Source organism: Megalobrama amblycephala, linkage group LG8 (assembly GCF_018812025.1).
Source record: "Megalobrama amblycephala isolate DHTTF-2021 linkage group LG8, ASM1881202v1, whole genome shotgun sequence".
Classification (NCBI taxonomy): Eukaryota; Metazoa; Chordata; class Actinopteri; order Cypriniformes; family Xenocyprididae; genus Megalobrama; species Megalobrama amblycephala.
In genome coordinates, this window is record NC_063051.1 from 308,602 (window position 1) to 330,464 (window position 21,863).

The 21,863-nt window shown below is 35.5% G+C and overlaps 2 protein-coding genes across 12 annotated transcripts in view; both read left to right on the forward strand.

Annotated features, from left to right (window-relative positions):
• tead3b (TEA domain family member 3 b) overlaps positions 1-3,338 on the forward strand; it is a 50,254-nt gene extending 46,916 nt beyond the window's left edge. For all 9 annotated transcript variants that reach the window (XM_048198530.1, XM_048198532.1, XM_048198531.1 and 6 more), the window contains one exon: positions 782-3,338. In XM_048198530.1, the coding sequence (XP_048054487.1) occupies positions 782-895 (114 nt within the window). In that variant the 3' untranslated portion in view covers positions 896-3,338. The remainder of the gene's footprint in view (positions 1-781) is intronic.
• Positions 3,339-5,431: 2,093 nt separating this feature from the next.
• smpd2b (sphingomyelin phosphodiesterase 2b) lies at positions 5,432-18,115 on the forward strand. 3 transcript variants are annotated; one of them, XM_048198541.1, is made up of 12 exons: positions 5,432-5,732; positions 5,821-5,879; positions 9,044-9,118; positions 9,635-9,731; positions 11,183-11,259; positions 11,389-11,482; positions 11,878-11,967; positions 12,980-13,062; positions 13,285-13,417; positions 13,501-13,605; positions 13,819-13,987; positions 16,572-18,115. In XM_048198541.1, the coding sequence occupies exons 3-12, from the start codon at positions 9,069-9,071 to the stop codon at positions 16,982-16,984; spliced, it is 1,311 nt and encodes a 436-aa protein (XP_048054498.1). In that variant the 5' UTR covers positions 5,432-5,732; positions 5,821-5,879; positions 9,044-9,068; the 3' UTR covers positions 16,985-18,115. The 3 variants fall into 3 exon arrangements, with proteins under 3 accessions (XP_048054498.1, XP_048054497.1, XP_048054496.1); XM_048198540.1 differs by having other exon boundaries at positions 5,432-5,879; XM_048198539.1 differs by lacking the exons at positions 5,432-5,732; positions 5,821-5,879 and adding an exon at positions 8,429-8,628.
• Positions 18,116-21,863: the final 3,748 nt, after the last annotated feature.

Here is a 21,863-nt window from a genome sequence, read left to right on the forward strand (position 1 = left end):
AATTCAGCTTTGCATCACAGGAATAAATTACTTTGTCAAATATATTTAAATAGTACACAGTTATTTTAAATTGTAATAATATTTCACAATATTACTGTTTTTTTACTGTATTTTCAGTATACAGTAAAACTTTTGTTCCAAACTTTTGGACTGTACTGTATATATAATATGTTTTTGTTAAATATATACATGCATGAATGTGTATTTATAAAAACATAATAAATATACACAATACACACATTATGTAAACAAACTTATTTTGGATGCGATTAAAGGTGCGGTATCCATTTTTCAACAACGCTGTTGGACATTGTTGATATTTGAAATCAACCCAAACAAACCCACCCCTCTCTTCATTGCTCCGCCTTCAAAACTCTCTCTCCAATCCTAACAACCCTGCTCCGAGTCAGTCTCGAACCCCGGCCCGTCTGCTTCTGGCATGCGAGGCGAGTGCGCTAACAATGACGCTAAACACCTCATTCTCTAACGGTTGTCAGTGTGCAGTGGTTTACCTGCTGAACTCTCTCTATCTGGCCGCTGTTACACACGTAATATGAGAGTGGGTGTCTGTTTATCACAACTGTCCATCTATCTATCTAGGGTTTTTTTTATGTAAATATTGTGAAATTAGATTTTGGTCATATCACCCACCCCTACATGTGTGAATCAGACATTACTTGTTTGTTTTTTAGAAAACGAAATCAGTGTTTTATTTTTCTGTAATAGAAATTCTCTCTTCAGAGATATTTAGCATTTCTTTCTTCTGTTTGACATTCTGCAGGTGGTGACCAACAGGGAAACCCAGGAGACACTACTGTGTATAGCGTTTGTATTTGAAGTGTCGACAAGTGAACACGGGGCACAATACCACGTCTATAGGCTCATTAAGGACTAGCACGGCCGTGAGCTGTCCTGTCAACAGACTTCTGTTGCTTTGCACAGTCCCTCCATCACACATATGGAGGAATGGAATATGCCAAATTGTCCAAACATCGGAGGAATACGCCAAAATGTTACACAAAACCAAATGTTTTGCTTCTGGTGCAGAATTTAATTGAGTCTTTGAGGACATAAAAAATATAGTATTACTCTGTTAAAAAAAAAAAAACTTTTTGTATTTGTTTTTAAATGCCTTAAATACAAAATGGGTCACGTTGGTTTTGTCGCATATACAGATCATAGATGTCTTTTAAGCTTTGTTGTGTCTCCACGGAGGGAATGTGAATGTGTGGATGGGAAAGAATGTCATGGAAGACAATGTGTGCCGTTTATAAGTGGTGCATGCAGCATTTTACAGTGATATAAGAAGGGTGAATCTCATGAAGAAATCTCGTTTCACTCTAAAATCAAAAGGAAAAATGTATACCATATGCATATTTTGAATGAATTTTCATGAAGCATGTTGCCTCCCTTAATTCTTATCATAATGCAAACCGAAAATGTTATTCTCATAACTCTAAGACAGCATTGTATTAGTCAGAATTGGGAGGAAATGTGTTCAATTGTCATCAATATAATGTCATAATGTAATAAAATTAAATAAGTTTTTGATATAAGAAATATTTTTTTTCTTTTGATTTTGGGGTGAAATATGACCTGACCATGTTCTTGACAGGCTTCATGAGATTCACCTGATTTGTGAATGAGGACCAGCAGAGGTTTACGTTCATTTTTATTAAGGACAGACCTACTGAAAACACACTGCAGTTAATTTTTTGGAAAACAAAGCCTTTTCCTATCCTTTTTTCTTTAACCAAATAACATAAGATTTCAGTTAAAAATGTTTTTCAACACCTGTCCTTTGAACAACAGAAGAGGCGTCAGAAACCGTTTTGTAGGTACTAAAGGATTTTGAGTAGTTGACCCAAATGTGAGTGCCTTTCTTCAAAGAACACAAGTTGATTGATACTCTGAAGTGCCTTTTGACTACCTCTCGACGTAAAATAGTAGGAATAGATAAAGCGATCAATTTCTTTATGCTACAACATGACAAAGTATTTGACTCTGCTGTTCATTGAAGCTTTCGCAAGATGCGTGAACTGAGGAAAAGGTCCGATTGTTGAAATGTCAAGTCTGACGGTGGACGTGATCGTCCGTCAGGCTAAATGTCACTCTGGTACAATGAAAAATGGCTTTCACAGTTGCTGCCCATCGAGATTTTAAACATTTAATCCTGGAACAATACCTCGATAGAGTTGCTTGTTTTTTTTTTTTTTTGTCTTTTTGAATCTGAGAATGTTGCGTTGCTGTCGTACTTTCTGGTGCTTTAAACCCTCAGAGAATGTTTGTGTTTCTTACTATTTTTGTTTTTAAATCTTCACCTTCACCTTCACAACATCCCTGCACTGTGTACCTTGCAACAAGTACATTTCTCTTGAGTTACATGTTAGTTTCCAGTTAAAGCATCAGTTTTTCTCTTTAGTATTCCTGGTGTTAAAGTGTAAAAGGGAAAGTCATTAATTTCACCTTGTATGTCAACACAACTGTTCTTATCATTTGTGCATCTCTTTTTTTTTTTTACTCCCTTTAGATGTATAGTCAGTCTCTTTACGATTACTTTTTGGTTACATGAATGCACCAGGTGTTTGAAATGGTTATGCATGCGTTTTTACAGAACTATGCCATTTTAACAGTGCTGAACTGAGATCTTTTGCTACTACTGAAAATAGAACCGTTTGTTTTCCCCATAGAGAACTAAAAACTTGAATTTTAGATCTGATTCGATGTTTCAAATGCCTGTTCTTGATGAAACCATGTAGCGTTTTTGTTCCACTTGCCCTTTAAATTCAAAGACAGCACAGTTTGTATGTTAAATGTTCTTGGGATGGTTTTTAGACACGAGTTGGCGCTCGCTGATAGCAGTTTTATGTCTAGATGAGTTCTGAAGGTACTGCTAATTCTTGGGTACACCTTAAAAGCAGAAATTTAATGTATATTGGTACAATCTTAACCTGCATTTTCATGTTTGAACTTCAATGACGAGAGTTTCCTCAATTGTATTTTTTTCTTACAGGCTTTTTTGTTTCCTTTTTATAATTATTGTTATTATAATTATTAATTTTATGTTTGCTCTTTGACTTTCGATTGATCCTATATGCATACATTGAAACTTTTGTGTGTTACTTCTGTTATTTTATGCCATAATCTAAGTGGTGTTGGCAAAAGCTTTCCCCCTGTTTTTAACAGTTCGTTGTGGCCTTGGTTACCAGTTGTGCATTGCAGTTATGTATCGAATATCTTCAATGTTAGGGGTTTGTACAATATAATCAAAACAATGTATAGCAATACCAATAAAATGGCATGGGTCTCCTTGGACCGTATTTCTTAAAACACACTTACAACTTTGTAAAAGTGTCTTATTCTCTTTCACAAAAATCTTAATGAAAGCAAAGAGGGAACATGTTTAATTTATATGACAGTACTGAACAACAGAATATCTCAGAAAAACTTCTGAGAGGCAGAATCAACATGTTAATTGTGTTTTATAATGAATTATCACCAACTGCAGCTTTACTGGCTGTTGAGAAAAATGTAGCATTCCTCTTATAAAAAAGTACTATGGTGTTTTAATATATACTCATAGGTACTTAAAGGAATACTATGGTAAATGTCAAAAAAATACTATGAGTTGCAGATTTTCCTTCAAAGGGCGTTTCAGAAAAAAAAAAAACAGACCGTAGTTTTTTTTTAATCTTATTTACAGATATTTTTTCTCTAGAAAGTACTTTTGTGTAAATATTGATGAAAATATTTACACAAAAGTAAACAATGTAGACACTGCTAAGTGTATTACTGCCCTCCACAGGTCAAAGTTTGAACTAAATTGTCATATACAATATGTTAATGCAAGTATATAACAATTAAATTCGATCTTTAACCTGTGGAGGGCAGTAATACACTTAGCAGTGTCTACACTGCTGAAATTCAAATAGAGAAGAAGAAGAAGAGAGCTAATTCAAGACGAGCATTTATTGTTAAAACTTATGTAATTTCTTTTTAGAAAATGAGTGATGGTTTCTCTAGTTAAGACTCTTATTCCTTGTCTGGGATCGTGTAGAACGTTTTGAAGCTGCACTGAAACTGTAATTTTGACCTTCAACCATTTGGGCTCCAGTGAAGTCCACTATATGGAGAAAAATCCTGGAATGTTTTCATCAAAAACCTTCATTTCTTTTCGAATGAAGAAAGAAAGACATGAACATCTTGGATAACATGGGGGTGAGTAAATTATCAGGAAATTTTCATTTGAAAGTGAACTAATCCTTTAAACTGCTGTAAAAATGTATCAGATAAATATTTATTTCAATTTTTTTTTTTGCTTAAATCTGTTAATCAACCTCAGTCCTGATCAAAACTATTAAATGTTTAAAAAAAAAAAAATCCAGGATTTTTACTCTTTTATTGCCAAGGTTATAAATGATGTCACTGATTTGGGGACAAAACACAAAATGACTTATTTTCAATATAAAAAGTGATTGTGGACTGGATTTTTTTTTTTTTTTTTTCACAGTCTTGGACATGTGAAAGATTAGTAACAACATTGGTTATGATGCATTGTTAGTTTTTGTGCATCATCAGATTTTAATTTTTTTCCCCTCATTTACTGTTCGTGACTGTTTTTGCCCCATTGACTTTCATTATAATGACATTTTTTGATTGCAAAGCCATGACACCATATAATCATGCATTCTTGATTGATGGTGGTTTTCCCTGTTGGGAAGAATTAAAATGTGTTATTTTTACAGTTGATCACCAGGTGGCACCATTAACCCTTTAGATAGGCCTGTGCAAAAAAAAAAAAAAAAAGCTTAGTTTCTGGCTTTTATATGGAGTTATATGGAGTATAACAGCATATTATATGTGGAGTATAACAGCATATATATGTGTGTGTAGCAGTTTAATTTAGTGGATGTTTTCATCCACGAACATAACAAAAGGGTAGTAAATTTGCCCACAGTGTATTTTTGAGGTTTTGAAAATTTTCAAAGCATTTTCCCAAAATATGTATCAAAATAAGATTTGTCACCAAAAATCATTCCATTTGCTGAAACACAGAGAAAGTTGTGGCTAAATTAAGACTCAAAAACACCCCATAGTGGATGAAAACATCCCCAACAACACATAAGGGTTAAAAACCTCATCTCTATTATTCATCAACGCATGTGATTGGTCCATCCTGGAAAGCGCTGAGAAAAGTAACACGTATGATGTGACCGCGCAATCCACTTCACCAACGGTCTTGAAAACAGTTTACAAACGAATAATGATTTAATAGCTGTTCAACTGAAATTAGGCAGTGAATATAATAGTGTTAAAATGGGACAATTATTTTGATCTGTTGTACCTAAGCAAAGAAATTCAATGATAAGTGAACGTTTCTTAAAGAAAACTCATTTTCCCAAGATTCCAGTCAACGTGGCGCTGTTAATGACGATTCCGTTACGTCGAACGTCGGCGTACTCACGGCCAGCTATCAACTTTAATGCATTTGCTACAAAGTAGCACTTGTTCGGAAAAAGAACAAAAAACGTCTTTGAACCTTTTATTGCAAAACTCTGATTATACGCCATACAAACGCGTGTGTCAGTCACAGAGAGACTCTTAATAAAGCTTTATTTTGATACACGTGAACACGTTTACTCATTTTACATGTTAAAAGTTTAAAGTTAAATGTAAAATGTCCTGCAAACGCGTCTGATAAAGCTGAATGACTTTTCTGCAGACGACATCAGGTCAGTGGCAGATGAGGAAGTAGCGGTCTGACTGAAACAAATGGACAGGATATGAGACTCACAGCTCATGAAAATTTGTTTACAACAGAGATTATAACGCCGAAAACAAATTCGGATTGATTGAGTGAAACACTGTGAAGTATAAAGGTAAGATCTGATCTCCAGCACATATGATTACATGCAACAGCATTTTAAAAGATGCATCATTTGATAGCAGATAAAAACTTGCTTCGATGTTTGTTGTTTAATGCAGTGATATTCATTATAAAGTGTGGTTTAAATATCTGTATATTACACAATATGTTTTCATTACCTTCAATAATGTATATACACATACATATATTCAGTGTTCAGCGCGAATCAGTACACCCCCTTTGAAAAGTAACTTTTTTTTTTTTTTTTTTAAAAACTAAATGAACACAAAAACAATTTCCAAAATGTTGACAAGACTAAGTTTAATATAACATCTGTTTAACTTATAACATGAAATTAAGGTTAATAATATAACTTAGATATACAAATTTTTCAGTTTCACTCAAATTAGGGTGATGCAAAAATGAGTACACCCCACAACAAAAATTACTACATCTAGTACTTTGTATGGCCTCCATGATTTTTAATGACAGCACCGAGTCTTCTTGGCATGGAATGAATAGGTTGGCGATATTTTGCAAAATCTATCTTTTTCCATTCTTCAAGAATGACCTCTTTTAGAGACTGGATGCTGGATGGAGAGTGATGCTCAACTTGTCTCTTCAGAATTCCCTATAGCTGTTCGATTGGGTTCAGATCAGGAGCCACTGAATCACTTTCACCCTGTTCTTCAGAAATCCAACAGTGGCCTTAGATGTGCGTTTAGGATCATTGTCATGTTGGAAAAGTGCACAACGACCAAGGGCACGGAGTGATGGTAGCATCTTCTCTTTCAGTATAGAGCAGTACATCTGTGAATTCATGATGCCATCAATGAAATGCAGCTCCCGACACCAGCAGCACTCATGCAGCCCCACATAAGGACGCTGCCACCACCATGTTTCACTGTAGGCACCATGCATTTTCCTTTGTATTCCTCACCTTTGCGAAGCCATCAGTTCCAAAAACATTTATCTTGGTCTCATCACTCCAGAGTATAGAGTCCCAGTAGTCTTCATCTTTGTCAGCATGAGCCCTGGCAAACTCTAGGCGGGCTTTTTTGTGCCTGGGCTTTAGGAGAGGCTTCTTTTGTGGACGGCATGCCATTCCTCTGCAGTGTATGCCGTATTGTGTCACAGGAAATAGTCGCCCCAATTTGGCTTTCTACTTCTTTAGATAACTGCTGTAAACTTGCATGCCGATTTTCTTCAACCCTTCTCATCAGAAGACACTCCTGTCGAGGTGTTAACTTCCGTGGACGACCTGAACGTCTCTGTGAGATGGTTGCAGTTTCATCTTTAAATTTTTGTACCACTTTTGCTACAGTACTCTGACTGATACAAAGTTTCGGGTGTAAAGAAATTATTTTATTTCTCAGGTCTTGTGACATTTCTCTTCCATGTGGTGCCATTGCTGACAGCATGAAATGGGGTTTTAACACCCTTTTATAGTCAGTTGTCTGCTGGACACCTGTGTAATGAATAATTAGACTCACCTGTGGTTGAATTCTTGTTAAATTAGACATTTGTAGTCTAAAATTTAGCTTTGCTCCAGAGACTTTCAGTGGGGTGTATTCTTTTTTGCATCACCCTAATTTGAGTAAAACTGAAAATTTTGCTCTCTAAGTTATATTATTAACCTTTCATATTATAAGTTAAACAGATATATAAAAATATATAAAAAGTCTTGTCAACATTTTGGAAATTGTTTTTGTGTTCATTGAGATATATATATATATATATTATATATAATATGTGTGTGTAAGTATATATACAGTATATATATGGTACAGGGGATGTCAAAAAATATTGTCCATAACCCATATTACAATGTACTTGACCAATAAAATCATTTTGTTAGTGAAGTTTTCCAGGTAAACTGATTTATGTGAAGCTCAGTCGCTCGTCTCCCTCATATCTTACGTTAAGAGTCGGTCAGTAAACATGGATCCTCCTGGCGCCTGTCAGTGCTTGTGTGGAGCAGCTGTGTCTGTGTTTACTGTCCCTGGATGATCATAACGCTGGAGCAAATGTTGTTGCTTACTGGTGTAAAATGAATACAGACTGATGTACTGTCATCACAAGCGCATGCTGCCGTTACGATTCAGATCAGCAAGTATGTAAATTGCTGGGAGTTAATGTTAGAAGGATCTTAGTGGATTTGCAAGAATCTTGTACCATAAAAATACCATGGTACATTCATTTCAGAGGTGCCATAGTTTTACCATAGTGTGATACCATTACAGCACCATCCATTAGAAAGAGGTGTTGGTGACACTTTACTTTATGTGTAATGCATTATTAAGGTGTTCATAGTGCATGTTATAATGCATTATATCTTTTCATAAATAATTGTCACCAAAGTTGAAATGCATCAATATTTCCAGATTCCTTGGTGCATCTAAAATGTGTTGTTTGTCGTGTGTTTTAACTTTCTAAAGGAATAGGTCAGTATTATAATATATTATAACTGTGGTTACAATTATTCATGAGACCATGCAGAGCATTATAACGTGCATAATTTATGCATTATATAAATGTGTATATAAGGTTATCTTCACAGCCACTCTACAGGGTGTGTTGTGTACAGTGTCACCATGACAACACACTAAGTGGACCTTTGACCCTCGGGATTGAGGTGGAGCCATAATGATATCCAGCAGCATTGCTGGGCGCCGGGCTTTATGATTTATGAGCGCTGTATGTCAGACAAGTGTCTCTGTTTCACTGACTTCTGTCTGTGGATTTACTCTCGCTCAAAGAAGGTATTTAAATGACTTGGCTTGCATGGCTTGTTCAAGTGCTTGTGAACTAGTTTCTGTTAGAAAGCTACAGACTAAAAAGCCAGGTCAGGTAAAAAATAAGAATTTTATTTTAGATTGGTGAAGTGCTTTTGAGTTTTGTGTTGATGAGGTTGGAGTTGAAATTTATTTGAATGTATTTGACTTTTTAATAGTGCTTTTTCACAGTATGTTTCAAGACTTTAATAAAAAGTTCCCCTGTAGTCTCACTAACTTAAGCTTTTAGAGCACTGAAAAGAAAGGTTTCTGTATTTTGTGTAAACAGTTTCAAACGTACAGTAACACTCATTCTGAGAAGTGTACAACTGAATCAAACCAGTTTTGTTTTGTGCGTTGGAACGAGTTTGAGCTCAAACTGAATTCTCTCATTTATCCTTAGAGACCAACCCAAAAGACTTATCGCCATGACGACCTCAGCACCAATCAGATTACGTGTTTTCTCTCTCAACTGCTGGTAAGTTCACTCTTTACATCGAAGCACGTTTCCTTTTGTTGAAGAAATGCACTCAGAATTCCGATATTCCTAAATTATATCGGAATCCTACTGAGAATATTTTATGTAAATATTAAGAATATTGGGTTTTTATTTGTTTTTGTACTAAAGCCAAAACAAATCTGAAAAATATTGACTTTGTATTAACTTAGCATATCCTTTTCTACAAAATATTTGTTTTCATAAACATATTTTTAATTAAAATAAAATGCATTTGTTTAGAGATATTCATAATAAATATATTCATAATAAATATTTTAATTTTTTACAGAAATTATAAAACATTATAATAATATGTATATAAATTAGTTGCAGGAACAAGAGATTTGCATATGCAAATTTGTGGTTTTCATTTCTTACTGTTAAAATACATTTCGTAAAATCTTTTTTATTTTCTCTCAAATGTCTGTTCACTGGATTAACCAATAAATTAATAACAGTGTAAAATGGTGCATAAACCACATTTGATTGTTTCAGGGGGATCAGATACCTCAGTAAGAACTGCATAGAGCGATTTGTTCTGATCGGAGACCTGCTGAATCAGGAACAGCTTGATATAGCATTACTGCAGGAGGTGAAGCATGTTTACACACACACACACACACACACACACACACACACACACACACACACACACACACACACACACACACACACACACACACACACAGGCAAATACATTCTGTATTGATGAAATATACAGGGGTTGGATTATGAATGACACCTGGTTTTAGACCACAGTAATTTATTAGTATGGTGTAGGGCCGCTTTTGCTGCCAACAGAGCATCAGTTTGTCTTGGGAATGACAGATATAAGTCCTTCACAGTGTCCCTAGGGATTTTGAGTCATTCCTCTTCCAGAACATTAACCAGGTGATGCTGGCGGACGAAAACGTTTTCTGACTTGCTCCTTCAAAACACCCCAAAGTGGCTCAATAATGTTCAGATCTGGTGACTCTGCAGGCCATGGTAGATGTTCAGCTTCACTTTCATGTTCATCAAACCCCTATAGGGTACAATGTTTGAACCATTAGGTGCACATTGTCCTCCAGAAAGGTTTGGTAGTCCTTGGCAGTGATGCTCTCATCAAGAGCAGTTGGGAATATCATGATATTGCAGCCCAAACCATCATGATCCTTCCCATGCTGCACTCTGGGCAGAAACTGTATGGGTGTCAAGCTCTTTCGAGGCTTCTTCACACCGTAATTCCCACGGATGTGGGAAAGACAGAGAAGGTGGACTTATCAGAGAACAATACATGTTTCACATTGTCCACAGCCCAAGATTTGCACTGTTGGCACCAATGAAATCGACATTTGGCATTGGCACAGGTGACCAAAGGTTTGGCTATAGCAGCCTGTCTAGGGTTGGGAATCGAAAATCGATTCCAATTCTGGAATTGGATACTTGTTATAAATTAAAAATTCAGTTCCTCTTATCATTTTTTTTTTTTTGTATGTGTGTGTGTGTGCATTGTAATATGACTTTAAGACTCGCATGCAAGCTTCCTGTTGCTCCACAGTTACTGCTGTTGGATGTGGTTCAGCCTACGTGTTGGTATGCAGACATTACCCTTGATATCATAGCTCTTAATACAACACACACATGCTATCTCGGTCACTGATGAGCCAGCAAAACGCGCACCAACAATTTGTTCTCTTTTGAGCTTTGATACGTCTCCCATTATGTGTGGATTGCAGTATTTTCTGTACAGCTGTGCTATTGCTCTGCTAACTCATCCTTCACACTCGCCTCTTACTGATGCAATGTAAAATCAGTGAATATCGACCACCAGGCCGCGCATATATATATATAAAACCTCCAACAATATATTGGCCAGTGTTTCAGTTTCATTGTCAAACCCCTGCGTAGCTGTTTTGTCACATATTTCACACATGGAGAGGAGCCAGTTTAAAAATTATTATTCATCATTAAATGAACTGCTTAAACAATATGATTCAGATACTTTAGTTGTCTTTTAGCTAATTGTACTGTAGAATTGCATGGTTACATTTTTGGTTACAGGTCTGGTGCGAGAAAGACTTTCTGTTTTTAAAGAAGAATCTTGGCAGTGTCTATCCGTATTCACATTATTTTAAAAGGTAAGTCATGATCTTTAAATGCATGAATATAACAGCAAAGTTCTGTCCCTGAAAGGTTCTTTGGGCTTGAATGCACAAATTATAAGCACAAGGACACAGTTATAAATGCATACTTCTTTTCGTCTTCAGTGGATTTATAGGGAGCGGATTGGCCGTCTTTTCCAGACATCGAATCCATGATGCCTTTTTGTACAGATACTCATTAAATGGATATCCATACATGGTGGGTCTGATGAATTATGTGCACAGACATCCTGCTTTTCTACTTAAAAATAAAAATGATGTCTGGAAGAATAGTGTTTAATTCCCATGGTACAAATAACACAAGACATTTAGTTTCCTGTACTACATATTTAAGAAATGATCACATTCACAATATAGTGCATCCCTGAGTACTGTATTGATTTATACAATACTTACTAAAGATATTATGGTTTTAAACATTATTTTACATCCTAAGTCAAACCTGTAAACCGTTTATCCATTATAGACACATACTTGCTACCTGTTGTAAGTTAACTTATACTGTATATGTGGCATTTATGTGGCGTGAGTTTCCTCTTTCAGTGTCAGAGCTGGTTGGTCTGAAGGCTTGTTAATGATTTAATCTTGTATCAGGCACAACATGGCGACTGGTTTGGTGGCAAGGCCGTCGGGAAGGTCTTGCTTAACATCAGTGGGCTGACGGTTCATGTCTTTGTAACTCATGTAAGTAATGCAAAATGCATGTATATACTATTAAAGCATTTATAAATATTTTGAATTAAATTTTTATTTTTCATTGTAGTTAAAATTTTGTGCTTTTGTCATTTTTATTAGTTTTTTTTAAATGTTTCAATTTTAGTTTTAGTCATTTAATACCTCAGTTTAAACTTATTTTATTTTAGTTAGTTGCTAAGGCAACATTCTAAAGTCCATATAAGTGTTTCAAGCTTAAGTTTTTCTGTAACACTTTACAATAAGGTTCCATTTGATAACTACATTAGTTTAGTTAACATGAACTAACAATGAATAATACTTCAAAAGCTTTTATTAATTTTATTTCAACATTTACTAATACATTATTAAAATATCCATTAATATTATTTAATGAATTTAAAATGACCAGTTGCATTTCTAATAACCAATGTTAAAAGATGAATAAATACTGTTAAAAATGCTTATCGTTAGTTAATGTTAGTGAATGCATTAGCCGATAGGATCTTATTGTAAAGTGCTATTTTATTTTATTTCATTTCAGTTTCATTTTCAATTAACAACATTTTTAATAATTTTAGTTAACAATAACAACATTGGCATGTATGCATGAATGTTTGTGTTTATACTAGGGCTGGGACAATACATCGAATCTCAGTTTGTGATATGAAGAATATGGAGCGACTGTGATATTTTCCAATGTATTGTGATAGATTCTGAGCTTAGTTTTTAACAGCAGATAGCACTGAGTTGTGCATAGAACGCAAAACTGACCATAATCTCATATCTCCATCACTGTAAGTGACCGAAACCACACACAAAAAACAAGCAACACATGGTAGACATGCGTTTGTGCAGCGCAGAGCATCTCTCCCACAACTGCATGTTCAGTCCGGTTCCGTTCACACAGCGCAGGTTTTCAGAGAATGCGGTTGTGACTCCTGTAAATAACTAAACTGACAACCGTATTCTGCAGCTGTGTAAACATGAGCCCTGTGTCACAGCAGTTTTCTTTTCCTTGCAGCTGCATGCAGAATATTGCAGAGAGAAAGATTCGTATCTCCCGCACCGAGTGGTTCAAGCCTGGGAGCTGCAACAGTTCATAAGGTCATAAAAGTCTTTTTATGTAGTTTTACCCATGGCTGTGGGTTTATTTTCAAGCCTAATATAGTTTTTTTAATTGCTCAATCCTTCAATAAAATGTGCCGTTTTGAGAACTTTTGAGATCACACTGATCTGATCAGGGATTTTGTTGAAAATAAACTTTAGCCGCTTGGATTTCTGTTCTCATTGCTTAATGTTTACGACTGAGTCTATTTTTCTGAACAGGCATACTAGTGCTGGAGCGGATGTGGTGATTCTGGGTGGAGATCTGAACATGCATCCGGACGATCTCGGTACCAGACTGCTGAGAAACTACACTGGACTAATGGATAGCTTCAGTGAGGCCGCCAAGTTTGACGTTAGTACTGCAGCGTGAGGTTATCTGAAATCTTGTTATGGCTGTGTGTCACATAGCTTATGACCTCTCATCATTAATTCCAGGGATGTGAGGAAGGATTCACCCATATATCTGAAAACCCTTTCACACACACGGATGGTCTCGTTCCATTTGGGGGAGGAGTTCGGATAGACTACATCCTGTTCAAGGTAAATGTTAGATGTATTAGTTAGATTTTCTACTCTTTCAGTTGTATTAAGTGGTGTTTTCTGAGACTCTGGTTTAGTGATCTGAACAAACCTCAACACTTTAACACAAAACTCGTCCCGCAGACATAAATGATACCTCAGAAATATCTGTTCTGAGTTTTAGTTTTCTTTACTTGTGTGCACATGACTGCTGACGGCGCTGTTTCTTTGCAGGGATCAGGGGAAGTAGATGTGAGCTGTGAGTCTTTGTCCACCACTAAAGGTCCAGTTCCTGGACAGCCTTTTCCTTACTCTGACCATGAAGCTCTCACTGCCGAGTTCCTGTTTACACCAACTAAAAAGGGAAATGGATGCTCAGAGAGAGAATTTGGCTGTGTTTCAGGTATTTGCTCTTCAGTTTTGGGGTCTTGAAATATTAAAGGTGCCCTAGAATTAAAAATTGAATTTACCTTGGCATAGTTAAATAACAAGAGTTCAGTACATGGAAATGACATACAGTGAGTCTCAAACACCATTGTTTCCTCCTTCTTATATAAATCTCATTTGTTTAAAAGACCTCCAAAGAACAGGCGAATCTCAACATAACACCGACTGTTACATAATAGTCGGGATCGTTAATATGTACGCCCCCAATATTTGCATATGCCAGCCCATGATCGAGGCATTAGACAAGGGCAGCCAGTATTAACGTCTGGATCTGTGCACAGCTGAATCATCAGACTAGGTAAGCAAGCAAGAACAATAGCGAAAAATGGCAGATGGAGCAATAATAACTGACATGATCCATGATATCATGATATTTTTAGTGATATTTGTAAATTGTCTTTCTAAATGTTTCGTTAGCATGTTGCTAATGTACTGTTAAATGTGGTTAAAGTTACCATCATTTCTTACTGTGTTCACAGAGACAAGACTATCGTTATTTTCATTATTAAACACTTGCAGTCTGTATAATTCATAAACACAACTTCATTCTTTATAAACCTCTCCAACAGTGTAGCATTAGCCCGTTAGCCACGGAGCACTATCAAACTCATTCAGAATCAAATGTAAACAGCCAAATAAATACTATACTCACATGATCCAATGTATGTATGCCGCATGCATGACGAACACTTTGTAAAGATCCATTTTGAGGGTTATATTAGCTGTGTGAACTTTGTTTATGCAATGATAGAGTCGAGAGCTTGGGAGGGGGCGGAGAGCGCGAGCAATTAAAGGGGCCGCAGCCTGAATTGGTGCATTTCTAATTGTGCCCCAAAATAGGCAGTTAAAAAAATTAATTAAAAAAAAATCTATGGGGTATTTTGAGCTGAAACTTCACAGACACATTCAGGGGACACCTTAGACTTTTATTACATCTTGTAAAAAAAACGTTCGATGGCACCTTTAATTACATGCATTTTTGCTTAAATAACAATAACAACAACAGCAAGAAACATCTTGCCAGTAAACCAATCGCAATAAAGTTTGGAAACTGGCTGCATGTTTTTTGGGTATCAAAGTGTTTTAAAGGAACTGTTGACCCAAAAATATTCATGTACTCACCCTCATATTATTCCAAACTCATATAATATTATTTTTTTGTGGAATGCATAAAGGAGAAATCTTCACAGAGCTTGTCTGAGAAGCTAATACAAAAAAATTATCCTTATTGATCCATCAGATCATTTCCCTTTGTGTTCCATGGAAAAAATAACAGCTTTTGGGTATGAAACATCATGAGTGTGAGTGATGTCATAATTTTAATTTTAGGGTGAACTGCTTCTTTAAAGATTATTATTTAAAGGTCCTGTTTTTCGTGGTTTTTTGAAGCTTTGATTGTGTTTATAGTGTGCAATATAACATGTGTTCATGTTTCGCGTGTAAAAAAACACAGTATTTTTCACATAATTTACTTATCTGTATACCGCTGTTTCCACTGTCCTAAAAACGGGCTGATGACTTCCTTGTTCTATGAAGTCCCTCCTTCAGAAATACGTAACGAGTTCTGATTGTGCCAGCGGTTCCTGTGTTGTGATTCGACAGCAGTTAACGCATCTTGCCCGGAAAGGTCACGCCTCTTACCATAACGTGGAGATGCATGCGCTCAGTGTTATTGTAAACATGTCTTTAATTTTACCATATCAATTTGAGCCGGAATCAGACCCGGTGATTGGACTGCGGGATGAAAATAACAGCGTTTCGACGACATGGCGACAAACACACTCTACAAACGCAACTCTTGTGTATTCCTGTGGGCGGAGGTTAGTCAAAAAACTGTTTTAGTGACGTCATTAAAGAAGGAAGTAGAGGGATGTAGTCCAAACTGGCCGTTCGATGTAGGCGACTTCTGTTAAATAAAATATCTCGCTTGGCATTGAACTTTGAGCTTTAAAATTTTACAGATTCTATTTATACTCTAACAACAACATTACACACTAACTAAAGTTTGAAACATGGGATCACGAAGAACGGGACCTTTAATTGTTTTGACATCATCAAAAGTTTGACGTTTTTGTCAAAAGTTTTTGAAAGAAGTCTCTTCTTCTCACCAAGGCTGCATTGATTTGATCGAAATACAGTAAAAAAGATATATTGTGAAATATTATTGCAATTTAAAATAAATGTTTTCTATTTGGATATATTTTACAATGTATTTTATTTATTCCTGAGATGGTAAAGCTGAATTTTCAGCATCATTACTCCAGTCTTCAGTGTCACATGATCCTTCAGAAATCATTCTAATATGATGATTTGCAAACATTTCTTATTATCAATGTTAAAGAGTTATGCTGCTTAATATTTTTATGGAAACCGTGATGCATTTGTTTCACGATTCCTTGATAAATAGACAGTTAAAAAGAACAGCATTTATTTAAAATTGAAATAGTTTGTACCTAATTTAATAATTTAATGTGTCTGACCCCAAACTTTTAAATGGTAGTGTATGTATTTCCATTCTGTCAATTTGTTTCTTTTTTCAGATAAGCTTCCTGAGCTGATCAACACAGTCAATGAAGCTCGTACTGAAGTAAAGGTGGGTCTACACTGCTCTGAGCGCATGCGCCACACCGCGGCACGTACAGGCATCATGGGTCTTGTCCTGTTAGTACTTGAGCTAGCCATCGCCGCTGTCCCATTGTTTGCTCTGGGAGCTGAACAGCCCTTTCCTAAAGCCTCTTTCTACCTGCTGGGGGCGCTGTGCTTTGCAGTCCTCCTCTCTACGCTGATGCTCTACATCTTCTACAGCATTGAGGTGAAGGCACTGCAAGGCACGGAGGACCAGATGAGACTGGCACTAAGTAGCCTTCATGAACGGATTAAGGAGTCTCCCAAAGTTCTATCCTCGGACCATTTGCAAAATCCACTAGACAGCAAGGATTCTGTGCATTTGTAGCCAGATAGCTGAATTAAATGTGGTGTTTGGATGGAATTCTGAACTGAAACTGGAGAAGGAGACTGGGTCACTATTTTATGATGTCTTAACTCAACTGAACACACCCGCTTTTATAAAGTATTCTGCTTTTTCACACTGTTTAAAGGTTTTTTTGTTTGTTTGTTTTGACTACATTTTAAAGGATATTCTGGGAACAAAGAAAGCAGGAAATTAGACAACAAGTTAGCAAAATAATTAATTTCATGACAGATCTACTTCACTTTAGAACAGTTGCTCTTAACCAGGTGGCCTCAGCAAACTTGAGGCTGCAGGATGATATATATATATATATATATATATATATATATATATATATATATATATATATATATATATAATACATTATACATTAATATAATACATAATTAATATTGTTGTTATTAATAATAGGAATATTATTAATAATTTTAATGTAAATTAATATGATTAATTTTAATTATAATAATTAAAATGCTAAAAAACCCATTCAATCGTGAACTGAAATCACATTTCTTTTTTCCCACAATAACTAATAAATTGTTTTTAGCGAAAATCATACAGTTCTTAAAACTTCTGCAATCATTATATATGAATGAATGAATGAATGTATATATGTATGTAGGTACTGTAGGTTGAGAACCAGTACTTTAGAAGAATGGACCACTATCAATCACATATGACAGCTCATAATCACTTGCTAATTGAATATTCTTTTGTTCGTTAACCTTTGTAAGTGAAGACCTGCTGGGCAGGTGTTTCTGTCCTTTATACATGTTAAATGTTTCCAATCACCAGCTTTTGAAGTTTGCATTTATTGTGATCGTGTATGGTTATGTTCATAATAAGGCCATTTTGGGATACCAGGAACAACCTCATATCTTCAGCTATTTTACAGTTTGGGGAAAGTCAAGGTGAGAAAGATAAAAGCATACAATGCATTGTCATGATGTTGTCATTTAGATTTTGTTTTGTCAAACCACTCCAGAACTGTGTCTGTGAAGTTATTTTCCTTTTGTTTAACATGTCAACAACCTCATTTATCTCTAATATAACAGTTTTGTTACACAAGTCTACCTTTTATAAAAAGAATAAACAATGCACATCAATTTTTCAGCAAGCTTGTGGTGTTTTATGTTGGTTTTAATGTCATCTACTTGCCACAAGGGTGCAGTGTTGGTTATAAGAATACGAATCTCTGGCAAGTTAAGAAAAAGTTTAATATAGGTGTTTTTGTAGCTATTATTACCCAAATATACAGTATACTGACAGTTACTACATTTAGTAGATATTGGGACTAGTTCTTTTGTTTAAAAATAAAGTTTGATATCTTTCTCAGAGTTCACATCCATGAAAATGTTAAAATAGACATATAAGTAATAACAGCAAAATTATGTTTTTTAATTGTTGTTTATTATGTTTATTTATTCTGACTTAAGAAGTACAAGAAGAGAAAGTGACCTCTCCTTCTTTTTGTTCCAGGACAAACACTCATTGTCTGAAAGTATACGCTGTCATTTGCAGTTGACGTGTTCTAACATTGATGATGACACATTTCTCGAGTGAGACCTGCCCATGCAGATGACTACTGTTCAGTTTTGTCATGGGTGTGGTCTGCACTGTCTGCACATGTGTTCTGTTACTAATGCCTGACATCTGAATGGCAGATGAGTCTTCATCTTAGTCATGGAGATCTTCTCAGAAGTGGTGCTACTGGTCTCATGGCTGCAATCTTTTGTTTATAGGAAAATAATGTCTCAAATGAATAGATTTAGAACAAAATTAAAAAAAAAAAATTCTAAAATTTCAACCAACCATTGGGTTTAACCATATTTGACCCAAACATTGGTTGAAACAACCCAGCGTTTTTTAGAGTGATGAGACATCATTTGGAGTTTCTCAGATATGCAATCCTAGAATCTTTTCTGTTCTTTACATATTCCTGCAACAACTTGATTTGCAACTGTTCCCCTGGTAAATGTTTATATGTTCAGGTATAAAGACCTACAGTATTTATGCTGTGTGTGGATGTATATTTTTTATATATACAGTCATGGTCAAAATTATTGGCAGCCTTGGTAAATATGACCAAAGATGACTATAAAAATAAATCTGAATTGTTTATCATTTTGATCTTTAATTTATAAAATTAGCAAAAATCTAACCTTTCATTGAAGGAAAAGAATTGAAAGTGGGTGGAAAATCACATTATGAAATAAATGTTTTTCTCCAAAACACGTTGGCACCCCTAGAATTTTTTATGAGTAAAATACCTCTGAAGTATATTCCCATTGATATTTATATTTTTTTAAGCACACCAGGGTGATCATGAACATGAAGTTGTCCAGCCATGACTTGTTCCACAGGAATATAAACATGAGGAAACACAAATGCCAAATTCCCTTAATCAGTAATCACAATGAGAAAAACCAAAGAATATAGTTCTGATGATGAATCTCTCAAAAGATTGTTGAGCTTCACAAAATAGAAAATGGCTGTAAGAAAATAGCTAAAGCATTGAAAATCCCCATTTCCACTATCAGGGCAATAATTAAGAAGTTCCAATCAACTAAAGATGTTACAAATCTGCCTGGAAGAGGACGTGTGTCTAAATCGTCCTAATGCGTGGTGAGAAGGAAAGTTTGAGTGGCCAAAGACTCTTCAAGGATCACAGCTGGAGAATTGCAGAGATTAGTTGAGTCTTGAGTCTCAGAAAGCGTAAAAAAATGATCAAACAGCACCTACATCCCCACAAGATGTTAGGGAGGGTTTCAAGAAAAATCTTCTGCTCTCATCCAGAATCAATCTCCAGCATATTCAGTTGTCAGACAAGACTGGAACTTCAAACAGGACCGGCTTCTATGGTCAGATGAAACTAAAACAAGAGCTTTTTGGCAGCAAACCCACCAGATGGGTTTGGTGCACACATGGATAAAAAGTGCCCCATGCCCACGGTTAAATATACTGCTGGATCTTTAATGTCATGGGCCTTTTTTTTTCTGCTGGAGGTCCTGGACATCTTGTTCAGATACATGGCATCATGGATTCTATGAAATACCAACAGATAAAAAAAAAAATCAAACCCTGGTCACTTCTGCTAGAAATCCTATAATGAGCCGTGGTTGGATCGTCCATCAGGACAATGATCCAAAACAAACATCAAAACCAACACAAAAATGTGTCACTGAGCACAAAATGAAGCTTCTGCCATGGCCATCTCAGTCCCCTGACCTGAACTCTAAAGAAAATGAGTGGAGTGAACTGAAGAGAAGAAGCACCAACATGGAGCTGGAATCTGAAGGATCTGGAGAGATTCTGCATGAAGGAATGGTCTCTGATCTCGTCAGGTGTTCTCCAAACTCATCCGGCATTATAGGAGAAGACTCAGAGCTGTTATCTTGGCAAAAGGAGGTTGCAAAAAGTTTTGAATAAAAGGGTGCCAATAATTGTGGCCAACGTGTTTTGGAGAAAAACATTTATTTCATAATGTGATTTTCCCCCCACTTTCAATTCTTTTCCTTCAATGAAATGTTAGATTTTTGCTAAACATGAAGTTGTTCAGATTTATTTTTATAGTCATCTTTGATCATATTTACCAAGGGTGACAAAAGTTTTGACAATGACTGTATATTCAATAGTATATATTTAAGGTCTGTGATTGCACAATAAGACATTCAAGGCACCTTCATTGGGGCAAAATGGAGTTATGAACAAAATCAGGTCTTTTAGACTATGATCTATCTGTGACAAATGGGTCAGGCTTACAGCGAAAAATGTGAGAAATTATATCAATTTAATTTGTAGAATAGTATGAAAACCTATTGTAGTATAATGCTGTTTATGGTATTATTTACTGCACAATACATGCATATAAATAAATGTAATTTCCTTGATTTAGCTTGTGCAAATAAGTGCAACATTTAATTTACGTAAATGTGTGTGTGTGAGTATGAACATAAGTGGACAAAATTGTTGGTACCCTTGATAAATATGATCAAAGATGACTAAAAATAAATCTGCATTGTTTATCCTTTTGATCTTTAATTCATAAAATTAGCAAAAATCTAACCTTTCATTGAAGGAAAAGAATTGAAAGTGGGGGGGGGAATCACATTATGAAATAAATGTTTTTCTTCAAAACACGTTGGCCACAATTATTGGCACCCCTAGAATTTTTTATGAGTAAAATATCTCTGAAGTATATTCCCATTCATCCCCACACTTTCAATTCTTTTCCTTCAATGATAAACAATGCACATTTATTTTTTATAGTCATCTTTGATCATATTTATCAAGGGTGCCAATAATTCTGACCACAACTATATATATAGCCTTTTTTTTTATTATATATTATATATATATAGGCTATATGGATGTTATCTTATTTTATTATTTTTATAGAAATAATAATTTCGTCCTGGATGCTCAATACATTATTCTTGGCTACTGTATATCATTTTGCAGCACCAGTCGTTCTGTTATTATTGACATAGGAACTATATTTTCTAGCGGATGGGTGTCACTTAATTAATTTGCGCATAAAAGTGCTTTTAATTGGAAATTGTGTCCGATATTTTTATGTGGTATTTAAATGTAATTATGTAGTGTAATAAAAGCAAAAACAATTAGAAAAGTAATAAGAAAATGCTCTGTTTTTGTGAATAAATACACCCTGTGCATATGCCTTACAACGCCCTTTACGCAATATAGCTAACATTAAAAATCAAACACTTTTAAAGCATTATCCTTATTAAAAGTGACACTTTGTTCTATCATTAATGAGCTTTCTTCGTGTAATCAAGAGTGAGAGGAGCAGAACAGGTGTTGAATGGGTTTTTTTTTCACTCGCTGGGCGTCATATGGG

Excerpts from the sequence above, each read along its gene's own strand:
- smpd2b (XM_048198539.1), top strand. The coding sequence starts at position 8,555 with ATGAGCGCTGTATGTCAGACAAGTGTCTCTGTTTCACTGACTTCTGTC. Across the intron at positions 9,732-11,182 it reads ATATAGCATTACTGCAGGAG|GTCTGGTGCGAGAAAGACTT; the intron begins GTGAAGCATGTT and ends TTTTGGTTACAG. Across the intron at positions 11,968-12,979 it reads TTCATGTCTTTGTAACTCAT|CTGCATGCAGAATATTGCAG; the intron begins GTAAGTAATGCA and ends TTTTCCTTGCAG.